General features: G+C 43.3%; 1 protein-coding gene across 1 annotated transcript in view; it reads left to right on the top strand.

Moving 5' to 3' along the window:
* SLC25A53 (solute carrier family 25 member 53) overlaps positions 1 to 9,072 on the top strand; it is a 47,492-nt gene extending 38,420 nt beyond the window's left edge. The window contains exon 3 of the mRNA XM_007118881.4: positions 6,753 to 9,072. Within this exon, the coding sequence (XP_007118943.1) occupies positions 6,764 to 7,684 (921 nt within the window). The 5' untranslated portion in view covers positions 6,753 to 6,763 and the 3' untranslated portion in view covers positions 7,685 to 9,072. The remainder of the gene's footprint in view (positions 1 to 6,752) is intronic.
* The last annotated feature ends 5,584 nt before the right edge of the window (positions 9,073 to 14,656 follow it).

Below are 14,656 nucleotides of genomic sequence, written 5' to 3'. Positions count from 1 at the left end.
AAGGCCCACTTGGAACTACTATATAGAACGGGTGAGCAAGGACTATCATCTCCATTTTGCAGATGAAGAAACAGTCATAGAAAGGTTAGGCGTCTTGCCCGACATCATACAGCAAATAAGTATCAGCATCCGGTTTTACACCCAAGTCTGTTCTCCAGATGCCAACGATTTGCCCCGCTGAGCTGCCTTGGGGGCATTTTTTAAGCGGGTGGTCTTAAACCAGCTCAACAGCAGTCTTGGTGTGCCGGTAGTGCTGAGAGAGGGCTTGGGGAGGCAGTGGGGAAGAGGGCAGTGGGGAAGAGGTAGGGAACTTTTATGGTACCTATTGTACAGAAGAGGAAACTGAGGCACTTTTCTTTCTCATTTTTACACTACAACAAGCTGCCTGCTTTTTCTTTAAGTAAAAAGTTATTTTTACATCTTATGACCCCCAAAGGAGATAAGACTCAGAGAGGTGAAATGACTTGCCTGAAATTACAAGGTGAAGCCAAAACTTGTATCCTGTCTCCCTGACACCAGAATCCATGCTGTTAACCAAAGTATGGGTACAAGGCTGGCTGCCTCAGAATCATTTTGAAAAGCTTGTTAGAAATGTAGATTCCTAAGCTCTACCTCTGGGGGATTCGGATTTACTAGGACTAGGGCTGGGGAGGATGATTTATATTTTTAACCAGTGCTGTAGTTAATTCTGAGGTGTAGAGAGGTTTGTGAACAACTGCTGGAGACACCACGTTATGCTGGTGGTAATAAGTAAATAGGGCTGTGGCCAATATATCTGTCCCTACCATATCTGTCGTGAAATGTAACTCCGGAGCAGAGTTTCCTATCTAGGGTCCTTCCTGAAATTGTTTGCAAAGACTAGAAGTTGGACTCTGTATATTCTTCTGAGTCTTAGCTTTGTAGATTTTCAAATGAGTCTGTGGCCCAGAAATGGTTAAGGACCACTCCCCTACAATCTTTCTGACTAACATTTTCTCTCTCAACTTGTACTTGAGGAAGAAGTGTGAGAAATGAAACACAATTTGACCTAACCCCCGAACTACAGCTCTCTGCCGCTGATATAGCTCTTTCATTTCTTGGCTTGAGGACACGTTGCTAGGTTGCCCTTCTGTGAGCTCTTGAGGGGACCTCTCCTTTGCTGGATTTGGCATCACTGGCCCCAGAGAAGGAGCAACTCCATGGAAACGGCATGCAGGGCTGTCCAGAGTGAATGGGCTGTGAAGCCAGGGGCAGAGAAATCTGTACCATTTTCCATGATTTCTGGTTCTTGAAGAGCAGGTCTTACTTCCCTTAGGTAGACTGTGGTTAGGAGCCCCCTTTCAGGGCTTGTTCTTGACTCCTGATGTGTCGAAGCAAGTGAACAATCTGATGCCCTTCGACTGCTGTCGGGTTGTCTTCAACCTGTGTACTTCACCTTCTCCTTTCTGCTTTCTTATTGACTACCTCAATACCTAGAGTTCCTTGGAGTAAAGAATGCACATTTGGGCTTCCCTGGTGGTGCAGTGGTTGAGAGTTCGCCTGCCGATGCAGGGGACACAGGTTCGTGCCCCGGTCCAGGAGGATCCCACATGCCACAGAGCGGCTAGGCCCGTGAGCCATGGCCGCTGAGCCTGCGTGTCCGGAGCCTGTGCTCCGCAACGGGAGAGGCCACAACAGTGAGAGGCCTGCGTACCACAAAAAAAAAAAAAAAAGAATACACATTTGGAGATGAAGCACCTTCCATCTGAGGACTGTGGGCTTGTTCGTGGATGGAAGAGTGTGGGGAGTTGGAGGGTGGAGGAAGTAAAGAGAGGGCTCACTTCACACAATCAGGGGTGATGCTAGCAGCAGCTCTAGGGTCTCCTTCAGACTCTTGCTTCTGCTTCTCAATATCATGACATCTGACCCTGGGTCTCTTGCAGATTCTTGTTCTGTGTTTAAATTGGCTTCATCGCCAAAGTAGGTGATCTGCAGTTGGACCTGGTGGGTGTGGGATCAAATAGGACAAAGAATAGATCTCATAGCTCTGACAGAAAATAGTGGAAGGAAACAGATTGTGTACCGGTGCCTGGATTGGGCCATTAGAACAAAGTGAGGGTCTCTTCCTGCAAGACTGGGAGGAAGATTTGCTAAGCTAGCTCCAATTAGATATAGGGCATCCCTGATCTCTGGCCTTGTGTATGGGAGTGTGTTCCAATTCATGGCTCTAATGAGACCACATTTTCCAATTTCAACAAAGAAACCTAAAAAGCCTGAAGGTTAGAGAGGTAAAGCTATTAGTTGAAGCAACAATAGCTGCCCTTGGCTGCCTGCCTCCTCTGTGCCAGGAACTTTCCATCTGTTATCTTATTTAAGTTTCTCAGCAGCGCTGTTGAGACAGGCATTGTTATCCCATTTTGCAGATAGGAAAACTGAGTTTCAGGGAGGTTAACACACCTTGTAAGTGCAGGCACTGGGACTCTAGTCCGGGGCTGTCAGACTCCAAAGCCCATGAAGGACTATTCTCTGTTGTCTTCCAAACAAGATATTAAAAAAAAAATCTTCCTTCCTTTTATTTTTTATCAATATTTTTAAATTGAAGTATAGTTGATTTACCATGTTGTGTTAATTTCTGCTGTACAGCAAAGTAATTCAGTTGTACATATATATGCATTCTTTTTTTATATATTCTTTTCCATGATGGGTTATCATAGGATATTGAATATAGTTCCCTGTGCTGTACAGTAGGACCTTGTTGTTTATCCATTCTATACATAAAACCTTACATCTGCTAACCCCAACCTCCCACGCTATCCCTCTCCCAATCCCCACCCCCTTGGCAACCACCAATCTGTTCTCTATGTCCGTGATTCTGTTTCTGTTTCGTAGATAGGTTCATTTCAAACAAACAATTTAAAATGTACTCTGCAGACGACCCAGTGCATTAGACTGATTTCAGCCTTTAAAACAATGTTGTTGTAATCTTACCTATATTACTGGGATCTCATTTTTTTTTTAAATCAAGCTACTAATATAATTTATGGACCAACTTGTATACCGGGTAATGCACTAAGCATTTTATATACTTCATAACATGAAACCTTCATGACAATCATTTTACAGATAAGGATACTGAGGCTCAGAGAGTAGAAGAGATTTGGCTAAGGTCATAAAGCTAGGAAGTGGCACAGTGAAATTCAAACCCAGGGCTGTCTTACTCCAGAGGCTGTATCGTTATGCTATAATGCACTGCAGTGGGAAAACAAACAAGGCCCTCATTTTACATTGGCTCGTCTCTGTCACCCACAGATCTCTCTTCTTCCCACAGCCTGTATCCAGAGCCAGGTACCACTCATGTTTTAGGCATCTGTGCCTTAGGCCTCTTCCTCAGCCTAGAGCTCCTGCCGTCACTCCTCCACCTAACGGGAGCCTGCTCACTGGTTAAGGATCAAGTCAGATGCCCCTCCTCAGAAAAATTTTTGGCTGCTCCCTATCCTAGGTGAAATAAATTGCTCTTACGTTTTGCTCTGACCTTGAGTAGTGTATGCTTTATTTTACCTCCCAGTATAGTTTAGCTCATGGTTGACCTGTCTCCCCCACTAGATTCCCAAGCCCTCGAGGGCAGGTACCAAGTCCTGTTCACCTCTGCCTCCACAGTGACTTACCTACAGTGATTTCGTAGATGATCAATATGTGTTTGTGAGCTGGCTGAAGGATGCCGGAATGAACAGAGAAATGTAGGGCTGGATCTTGGTGCAGTCATGCAAGCTGTGCATCTGGACTAGACTGGCCAGGGGAGTCTGGAATCCCCTTCGCTCACATTACTAGGCTGTAAGCACGGGAGGCACATCATGGGGTCCGGGGGTAACTGCTGTAGGCTGACTCCAGACTCATTCTGTGGCCTCTATTTAGAAATTCTTGTTTAAGGGGCCAGGCTGTCCTGGATTGTTTATATAACACCTTTGCATTCACAGAAGTAAGGTCTTCCTTGCCTCTGATGTGAACACAAGATACCACTTCATCTGGTTCTGAGTATCCTGCAGGAGTGTCTGCAGCATCCTCACAGATGAGGAGGTCGGGAAGCATCTTTTTTTAAAAAATACTGTTTACTGAGGCCACCATGCCAGGGATGGTCAACCACTTTATCTCATTTTATTTTGTTAATCTTTGCAACAACCTTTTGAGGGAGGTCTATTGTCCTTAGTTTGTAGCTGAAGAAACTGAGACTGAGGAAGTGTCTTGCCTAAGGTCACACAACTAAGCAAGTGGTAGAGGGAGAATTCAGGCTTAGGTCTGTGTGCCCCCAAAGGCTAGCATTTTAATGGAAAAACACATGGCAGTAAAGTAGACTCCCCTCCCGCATAAAACAGGAAGAATTAGATTTATAAAATGATGACAGATATTTAAGGTAAATTGTTTCTAAATTATTGTTCAGCTTTAATCCCTGAAAACGACTGGCAAAAATGGCAGAAGGAACCAGGGATAGAAAAAGCACAATTCCTCTGTCAAATACTGGCCTGAATTCCCCCACGTCAGCCGCCTGCCACATGCAAAGTATGAGGATGCCTAGAGAGCATTCCTCCCTGTCTGCTGATTTTACAACTGAGATGCATTACACTCCAAGATGTCAATATATTTCGAAAGGTCACACAAGAAGTTGATAAGAGAACTGGCACTGAGAATTCTGGTCTGCCAAATTCTAGCCCAGTTTTCTTTCTGCTATGTCAGCCCTCCCTATGCAGTCAATCAACACATGCTTACAGGTTACTCAGGAAAATGTGGGGAGGAAGTGGAACATTACTGCACTCTGAGATAGAAGGGGAACAAACGTTTCCCTCGCCACCTGACCTTACGTAGGTGCAGGTAAAACTTGGGGAAGAAATCCTTGGTAGGAATGCTGGGTAATATCAGGTGCCCCTGTGGCTTTGGGGGCCTGACTGGAGCTACCTCCTGCCCAGGCGTGCGGGAGGGGTCCCCTTTGGCTCCAGAGAGATGGAGGTGGCTGCCAGGGGCCCAGAAGTGTCCCAGAGGGATGCAAGGAGTGGGCCTCTTGAGCCTTTGCTCCTGGCCAGTTCTCAGCTAAAGGGTCCAAGGCAGAGGAGCTCTCCCAGCCTCCTTCTGGCCATGAGGGTTAAGGAGCTGAGGTTTAAGGCACACCTGGACTGCTGGGGGTGGGGGAGGGGTGGAGGCAGAGCACAGGAGACTGGCTCCACCCCCCTCCACCTAGAGAGATTGTGGCTGAGGTGGATTGTAAGGTCGGTTGTGGAGTCATGGATGGAGCAGGAACAAGAACCAGGGAGGAGCTTAAGGGGGGTGATTCTGGAAGGAGAAGCACTTCAAGGCAGGTTCTGAGTGCGGCAGCCCAGGGAAGGCTGCAGTGGGCTTCTTGCAGTGCCTGGCCTCTAGCCCTCCCTCAGTGCCTCAGCCTGAGGGACCCCTTTGTTTCGATTGAACAGGCTAGCGTAATTAGAGCCGCAACACCCCTCTCCTCTTGGGACCACACAGCCCAGGGTTCTGTGTGAAACCCCTGGGTCTGCAGTTCCTACCAGGCTTCCTGTCGATCTAGATGTGAGTCCCCTGCCTGACCATCATGCCCTGTTCCCCTCTCCCCGCCTCCCCTACCCACACAGTTTCCTGTTCCTCTCCTCCACACACCATCCCCCGAACAGCACACCCTGTCCTCTCACCCCATGTTCTTTCCTGACAAACTCCCTCAGGTTCTCAGATCTGCACTGAGCATTCATTTCTTCTTGATCCCAAATTTCCTTCATGGACCCTGGCTCCCCAGTTAACTTTCATACATCTCCATCTGCCCCAGACCATTCTGGGGTAGGACCAATATTTTGGAATCCTTGAACGGCCTCTTCCCTCTAGTATAGTGGTTCTGAACCAGGGGCAATTTTACCTCCTCCCTACACCCCGGGGACATATGGCAATGTTCTTAGATATTTTTGTCTGTCAGAGCTGGGTAGGTAACAACTTGTGCTACTGGCATCCAGTGAGTAGAGGCCAGGATGCTGCTAAACATTGCACGATGCACATGGCAGGCACCTATGACAAAGAATTATCTGGCCCCAAATGTCAGTAGCATGTACGATGAGAACCCCTGCACTGTTATATAGCTACAGGTCTACAAGGTTAAGCTTGGAAACTGTCAGGTACGGAGCCTTTTCATGCTAAACTTCCAGGAACAGCTAATCTTTCTGTTCCTCAAATGGGAGATGGGGGCGGGGTGTTGCCATGAAACAGCTACCACATCGTCAGGAATCTGCAGAAAGAGAGGCAAGGAGATTCCCCGCTCCCTAAATTTACTACCAACTTTTAGAGAAAGTACTGCACTACAACTTTTGAATGCTTTTCTATCTCTACAAGATAGTGCCACTTTTTGGAAAGAGGATAGCAACTTATCATTTTACCAGTTTATCAAATGCAAGATTTCATGTGGTGAATGCAGTAAGGTTTCAGAGCCCTCCTTTCCCAATTTTATTTTCTTCAACCTTCAACCTTCTTTGAATACGAGAGTATTTGCTGGATCAGAAAAACACTGTAGAGGTGTCTCTGTTCAGCAAAACTCACTGCCTTTGTTTTAATTTAAAGTGGATGAATTCTTTCTTAAGAGTGCACTTGTTTCTCAGAAACTGGCCCCCCCCGCCCCAAGTTGCTTGTTTCCTTAGAGCTGAGTTTCTTGGAACTCTGTTTCTAACTAAGCAATGAAATTGCTCACCAACAGATTTCATTGGTCAGTCTAACCTCTTTTTTTTCCACTCTTGCCAATCTCTTCCTTCTGCACCCAGTTATCTTCAGCATGGGGGAACAGAACCACTCTCCTGGGAAGGAGCTTCAGCACTGGACACGAACAGAGTCTCCAGGAAAGAGAAGTTGGCACTCCCAGGCCTACACCCTTGGGGCCGTTTCCAACTTTATGTCTACTTTTCTGACCTTTCCTATCTATAAGGTTGTGTTCCGGCAACAGATCCATGCTGTGGCGGTGTCAGAGGCTGTGCGGCAGCTTTGGCATGAAGGCCCTCAATACTTCTACCGGGGAATCTACCCGCCTCTTCTCTCCAAGACATTGCAAGGGACTCTGCTGTTTGGGACTTATGATAGCCTGCTGTATTGTCTCTCCCCTGTTGGGCCACACTCCCTGGGACACCGCTGGGCTGCAGGGCTCATGTCTGGTGTAGTGGAGGCTGTGGCACTCAGCCCCTTTGAAAGGGTGCAAAATGTGCTCCAGGATGGTCGCAAGCAAGCTCGCTTTCCCAGCACCTTCAGCATTCTCAAGGAATTCCACTCTTATGGGCTTTGGGGGCGGCTGTCACTGGGTTACTATCGCGGTTTCTGGCCTGTCCTTCTCAGGAACAGCCTGGGGAGTGCTCTGTATTTCTCCTTCAAGGATCCCATTCAGGATAGCTTGGCAGAGCAAGGCCTGCCCCATTGGGTTCCTGCCTTGGTGTCTGGGAGTGTCAATGGAACAATCACCTGCCTAGTTCTGTATCCTCTGATTGTGCTAGTTGCCAATATGCAGTCCCATATTGGCTGGCAGAGCATGCCAAGCCTGTGGGCCTCTGCCCAGGACGTGTGGGACACTCGGGGCCGAAAGGTGTTCCTGATCTACCGTGGAGGTTCCCTGGTCATCCTAAGGTCCAGCGTGACATGGGGCATCACTACTGCTATCCATGACTTCCTCCAGAGGAGGTATCGTTCCAGGAAAGAGCTGAAAGACTGACTAGCTGCAGGCAGTGTGGCCATGGCAACTTGTTATTCTAAGCCTTCCTGGGTTGGTTTAAATAGCTTACTTCTTTAGCTTGGTCACCTAATACAACTATTCTTTAGCATCTTTCAACTGTCAGTGCACTCGAGAAGTTCCCAACTACCAGCCTGTTGGGCAAAGACAAAGCCAACAGTGTTCCTTGGTTAGCAAAAGAAATTCACCCCGGTCTATCCACAGCTTCAACAGGCTCAGACCCAGAAAGCCTTTAAGTAACTTGTAACCCCCATGAAATGTCATTCCTTTAAGGAATTCACTGACTCTAAAAGATGTGAATAAGAGGAAACTCTAAAAGATGACCTTAATTAGGCACTGTGAGTTCTGGGACCCCTCCAGTTGTCCTCTGGACCAAACTGAGTGGAGGACCAGGAATTCCAATTTCAGAGAACTAAGCTTGACTCTTAGGATGGGGATTCCGTAGACTTTCTCAGATGGCTACATTTTCATGACATTGTTCACTACTCCTGCCACCACCACTCTCACTTCTCATGGCTATGGGTACTAGTTTCAGGGTAGCAGTTATGGCTGGAAATCCTGAGTTAGACTTGCCTCAACTGATCATGTGCCACAAGAACTGGTGGGAGTGGGAAGAAGTGTGGTCCCTGGATCGATGGGAAGAATAGACTTTGAGGGAAGAGGTTTAGTTGCATGCAGAATAGAAAATTCTACTATAGGTTGATTGGTGTTAAATGCTGGGACATTTTTGATAGCAAGGCAATAACATTGCCTAGAAACCACTTGAGTTTCCCTAAGAAATCTGGAACTGAAATGACTATATCTCTTCATAAATAATTGCATATTTTATTGCTGTGGATAAATATAGTTACTGTGACATAAGTTAAAGATCTGAAATTATAGCCTGTCATTCAGAGCCATTCAAAATATGGTCCCCATAAAACTTGTAGCATTTTATCACACCTTTCCCACTTACATAGATCCTATATCCTAGACAAACTGGACTATTGTTCCCTCCCCAAACATGCCACTAGCTTACCCATGGCCATGCTTTGGCCCACACTATTTTCTCCACCTGCAATACCCATTCTCCACATGCCAGTCTGCCAAAATCCTTCCAGTTTCTCAAAGCCCAGCTCAGATGCCACCTTCTCTAAGGAGCCTTTTCTGATTATCCCTAACTGAATGTGATTGCCCCTAACTGAATGTGACATTAGTCTCGTGTGATGCCCCTCTCCAATATTCATATGTGGCACTGATTCCATTATGTCACTGATTTCATGTGGTCCTGTGTTCTTAATGTTCTTCAATACCTCCTACTAGACTGTAAAACTCCTTGAAAGCAGGGATTCTTGTACACATTTTAAAATCTCCCATTGTGCTTAGGTGCTCAATAATGTTGGCTAAATTATTGAATTGATTATCAAGCTGTGATATGGTCTTTATCCTCAGGGTGCTGTCCCTTGTACATGAAGATAATGTTATTGATTCACTGTCATTAAGACCTGCCTTTGGGGTGTGGTTTTTGCTTTATTAGTGGATTTAGTTTTGTGCTAATGATAATGATGCTGCTGTTGCTGATAATAATAACAACAATAATTAAAGATGACTTTCCACTGGGACATTTGATGAGTTTGTGTTATTGGTGACATGTTTGTTGTTGACAACACTGTAGGATCTGAAATTTCACAGAGACATTGCCTAATGGTCCGATTCATTTTAACTCTGGAATTTTGAGGATTTCCAAGATGACATATGTTGCAGTTTTTCCCTTATAGATGTTATCATGTAATGATCTCCACTTGCACCTCCTTACCAAACCAAAATTGTCATTTATAATGATCTGACTGTAGATCCTAGCTGTGGGGATTCCTCACTGAATATCAAAGAAATTAAAGACACAGCTATAAGCAATATGAGATCAGAAAGCATTTGCCAGCGAGGTCAACAGAAAATGGCTGGTCCAGAATCGCTGCAGATGAGTTCCCATGTCTGATCCCTGTGCAGACTTAGATGGGGTGGGACAGTACTCTGCTTGCAGATTCAAGTATGGGAAACACAGAGTTTGTACAAGGGAAGGAAAAGTAGAAGAGCAGCTATTTCTATTTAAAGGCTAGCTTTCAGAATGAAAAAAAGTGTTTACAAAAATCATTACTTAGCTAATGGCTTTGGTTTTTAAGCTGAAAAGAAGGGGATAAACTATCGTACTCCCCCACTTTTTTTATTCAAGAGATGCATTTATTTCCAAGTACACTGTCCATTTCCATTTATGTCACTGTGTCTCCATGTGTCAGTTCTTCATTTAAACTTCTTATTTAGAAATACTTTTGAACTTCTAGAAAAGTTGCCAGCATAAGTAGAGTTTAAAGAATACCCATAAACCCTTTACCCAAAGTCACCTACTATTAACACTTTACACCATTTGCTTTATTATTTGAGCACTCATTCTCTGTCTACACACACATGGTATTTTTTCCTGAACTATCTGAGTTGCAATTTTTAATATTTCTAGATTCAATATTTGTAGATTCAAATTCTTTTAAAAAGACTAAGAGCTTTGTCTTTATGACACTGGCACAGTTATTACAGAATTAAAATTTCTGTAACTGTGCCAATTACACTCTTAAGTAAAATTTAAGAGCGTAATGGTTTTCTAGTAATTTTAAATATCAATAATTAGTTTTGTGGTGTTAATATTATATTTTCTGCCACTTAAAAAATGGCCTTTGGACTTGAGATCAATAAAATAAAGAGGTAATAAAAACCTACATCTGTTTAAAACTTATAAAATATAGAAGTTAACACTAAAGCTACTTGGTACAAAAAGTTGAAAGAAAAAGAATAAAAATCCCTGTCTGAGCTCTGTGTATTTTTGTCTAAATATGAACTACATCAGCTTCCTAACGCTCAAGGTGAAATAATAAGTAACTAATGTATTACAACTGTTATCATAAGTATATGGTTTATGAAGACTTAATTTTGCTTTTAACATTTAGTTTTAAACATTAAACAGCATTATAATTTAATAATGTGTTTGGGATAACTGCATATAGTGTAGTATATTAAAGTTAATAAAATCATGTTATATAGGAGATAAAAAGCATGATAACTCAGGAAAAAAGTGAAAAGTTTTCCTAAAAGAATAAGGTAAAAAATACTGTATTTCTCTATTCTGTTCCCTCTCCAACTTCTCTGTTTCTTTCATACTATCTTCCTTTTCCTCAAATCTTCAACACCTCCTCCCCCATATTCAGTCCCAGTTCATGACCTTACTTTCTATTTCATTAGGAAAAGAGAAGCATTCAGAAGAGAACTGCCAGTTAAAAGAACATTTATAAAGCTATTGCCCATGTAATGACCACCCAAGACAAGAAATGCAACATCTTGATAACCCTCACCCCTAGTCCTCCTGCACTCCAGGCCCCTCACTGATGACATTCCTCCACCCATCCTAGAGATAACTCCTATCCTGACTATTATGATATCATTTCTTTACTTTTCTTTATAGATTTATCTTCTTGTTACCGGAAGGGCGACACCTTCAAGGGCCCGAGAGTGGGCTCTTGTCTAACACTCAGAAATGAATTGTCCGAGGAGACACACATACTGACAAAGCAAAAGACTTTACTGGGGAGGAGCACCTGGGCAACAGGGTAAGGAAACACCTGAGAACTGCTCTGCCACATGGCTCGCAGTCTCAGGGTTTATGGTGGTGAGGTTAGTTTCCTGGTTTTCTCTGGCCAGTCATCTTGCCTGTGCCCATATTTGGTCTGACTCAGGGTCCTTCCTGGTGGCGTGTGCATCTCTCAGCCAAGATAGATTCCAGCGTGAAGTTTCTGGGAGGTTGGCAGACATATTATGGGCTGGCATTTCCTCCCTCCTTTTGGCCCCTCCTGAATTCTTCTGGCTGGCTGTAGCTTGTCAGTTCTATGTTCCTTATCAGGACCGCCTGTTGTGAGATAACTCATGCAAGCAGTTATTATCCTGCCTGGCCAGGGAGGGCAGTTTCAGTCAACGGTTCCCTAACATTCCGTATAAGCATCCCTAAACAGCACAGTTTTATTTTACAGATATTTGAACTGTATATACTTTATATACTTGGAATTGTGACTACTTCTTTCATATTATTTGTGAGATTCATCCATATTGTTGCAGGTAGTTGTAGTTATTTCATTTTTCTAAACTGTGATCAATTTACTTTAAAAAGATGTTTTTTAGAGAAGTTTTAGGTTCACAGCAAATTTGAGAGGAAGATATGGGAGAATTCCCATATACGCCCTGTTGCCACAGGTACATAGCCTCACCAATTATCAACATCCCACACCAGAGTGGTACATTTGTTACAACTGACGAATCTATATTGATACATCATTATCACCCAAAGTCCAGTTTACCTTAGGGTTCACTTTTAGGGCTGTATATTGTATGGGTTTGGACAAATGTATAATGACAGGTATCCACCATTATAGTATCATACAAGGTAGTTTCATTGCACCCCCCAATCCTCTGTGCTCTGCCTATTCTGCCACCCTGCCCAACCTCTGGCAACCACTGATCTTTTACTATCTCCATAGTTTTGCCTTTTCCAGAATGTCGTATAGTTGGAATCATACAGTATGTAGCCTTTTCAGATTGGCTTCCTTCACTTAGTAATGTGCATTTAAGGTTGCTCCATGGCTTTTTGTGGCTCATTTCATTTTAGCACTGAATTCCATTGTCAGGATTTATCACAGTTTATTTATCCATTCATCTACCGAAGGACATCTGGATTGCTTCCAAGCTTTGGCAGTTATGAATAAAGCTGTTATAAACATCTGTGTGCAGGTTTTTATGTGGCCATAAGTTTTAAACTCCTCTGGATAAATGTTAAGGAGCACAATTGCTGGATTGTATAGTAAGCATATGGTTTAGTTTGGTAAGAAACTGCCAAACTGCCTTCCAAAGTGGCTCTACCATTTTGCATTCCCATCAGCAATGAATGAGCATTCCTGCTGCTCCACATCCTTGCCAGCATTTGATGTTGTCAGTGTTATGAATTTTGGCCGTTCAAGTATGTGTATAGTGTTGTTTGTTTATTTCACTTTTATTTTTGTATGTACTATTGTGTGAATATACCACAATTTATCCATGAAAACTTTTAGGGACATTCTGCTTGTTTCCAGGTTTTGACTGTTACTAAACAGTGCTACCACGAATATTCTTAGTAGTGTATATAACTACAGACGTCTCTAGGATCTTTACTTAAGAGTGGAATTGTTGGTTTATAGGGTATGGGCACTTTCAATGTTACTAGATGATGCCTAACTTTTCCTAATGACTAACTTTTCCTAATGCTGTGTACCAATTTACACTTACTAGCATTTCCAATTGCTCCACCTGCTGGCAACATTTGTTATTATCAAACTTTAACATTTTTGCCAACCTGGTGGGTGTAAAATGGCCACTCATTTGATTTTAATGATTTTTTTGTTCTTTTTTTTAACATTTTTATTGGCATGTAACTGCTTTACAATGTTGTGTTAGTTTCTGCTGTATAACAAAGTGAATCAGCTATATATATACATATATCCCCATTATCCCCTCCCTTTTGCATCTCCCTCCCACCCTCCCTATCCCACACCTCTAGGTGGTCACAAAGCACTGAGCTGATCTCCCTGTGCTATGCGGCTGCTTCCCACTAGCTATCGATTTTACATTTGGTAGTGTATATATGTCAATGCCACTCTGTCACTTCATCTCAGCTTACCCTTTCCCCTCCCCGTGTCCTCAAGTCCATTCTCCACGTCTGCATCTTTATTCCTGTCCTGCGTGTATGTTCTTCAAAACCGTTTTTTTTTTAGATTCCATATATATGTGTTAGCATACGGTAATTGTTTTTCTCTTTCTGACTTACTTCACTCTGTATGACAGACACTAGGTCCATCCACCTCACTACAAATAACTCAATTTTGTTTCTTTTTATGGCTGAATAATATTCCGTTGTATAGATGTGCCACATCTTCTTTATCCATTCATCTGTCGATGGACACTTAGGTTGCTTCCATGTCCTGGCTATTGTAAATAGTGCTGCAATGAACATTGTGGTACATGATTATTTTTTTTAAAGATTTTTATTCGAGTATAATTGCTTTACAATCGTGTGTTAGTTTCTGCTTTATAACAAAATGAATCAGCTATACATATACATATATCTCCTCCCTCTTGTGTTTCCCTCCCACCCTTCCTATCCCACCCGTCTAGGTGGTCACAAAGCACCAAGCTGATCTCCCTGTGCTATGCGGCTGCTTCTCACTAGCTATCTATTTTACATTTGGTAGTATATATAAGTCCATGCCACTCTCTCACTTCATCCCAGCTTACCCGTCCCCCTCCCTGTGTCCTCAAGTCCATTCTCTATGTCTGCGTCTTTATTCCTGTCCTGCGCCTAGGTTCTTTATAACCATTTTTTTTAGATTCCATATATATGTGTTAGAATACAGTATTTGTTTTTCTCTTTCTGACTTTCTTCACTCTGTATGACAGTCTCTAGGTCCATCCACCTCACTACAAATAACTCAGCTTCATTCCTTTTTATGGCTGAGTAATATTCCCTTGTATATATGTGCCACATCTTCTTCATCCATTCATCTGTTGATGGATACTTAAGTCGCTTCCATGTCCTGGCTATTGTAAATAGAGCTGCAATGAACATTGTGGTACATGACTCTTTGAATTATGGTTTTCTCAGGGTATATGCCCAGTAGTGGGATTGCTGGGTTGTATGGTAGTTCTATTTTTAGTTTTTTAAGGAACCTCCATACTGTTCTCCATAGTGGCTGTATCAACTTACATTCCCACCAACAGTGCAAGAGGGTTCCCTTTTCTCCACACCCTCTCTAGCATTTATTGTTTGTAGATTTTTTGATGATGCCCATTCTGACCGGTGTGAGGTGATAACTCATTGTAGTTTTGATTTGCATTTCTCTAACGATTAGT

The sequence above is a fragment of the Physeter macrocephalus genome, chromosome 21 (genome assembly GCF_002837175.3).
Source record: "Physeter macrocephalus isolate SW-GA chromosome 21, ASM283717v5, whole genome shotgun sequence".
NCBI lineage: Eukaryota > Metazoa > Chordata > Mammalia > Artiodactyla > Physeteridae > Physeter > Physeter macrocephalus.
The sequence above is the reverse complement of the archived record's forward strand: the minus strand, read 5'-3'. Positions and strand labels throughout refer to the sequence as shown.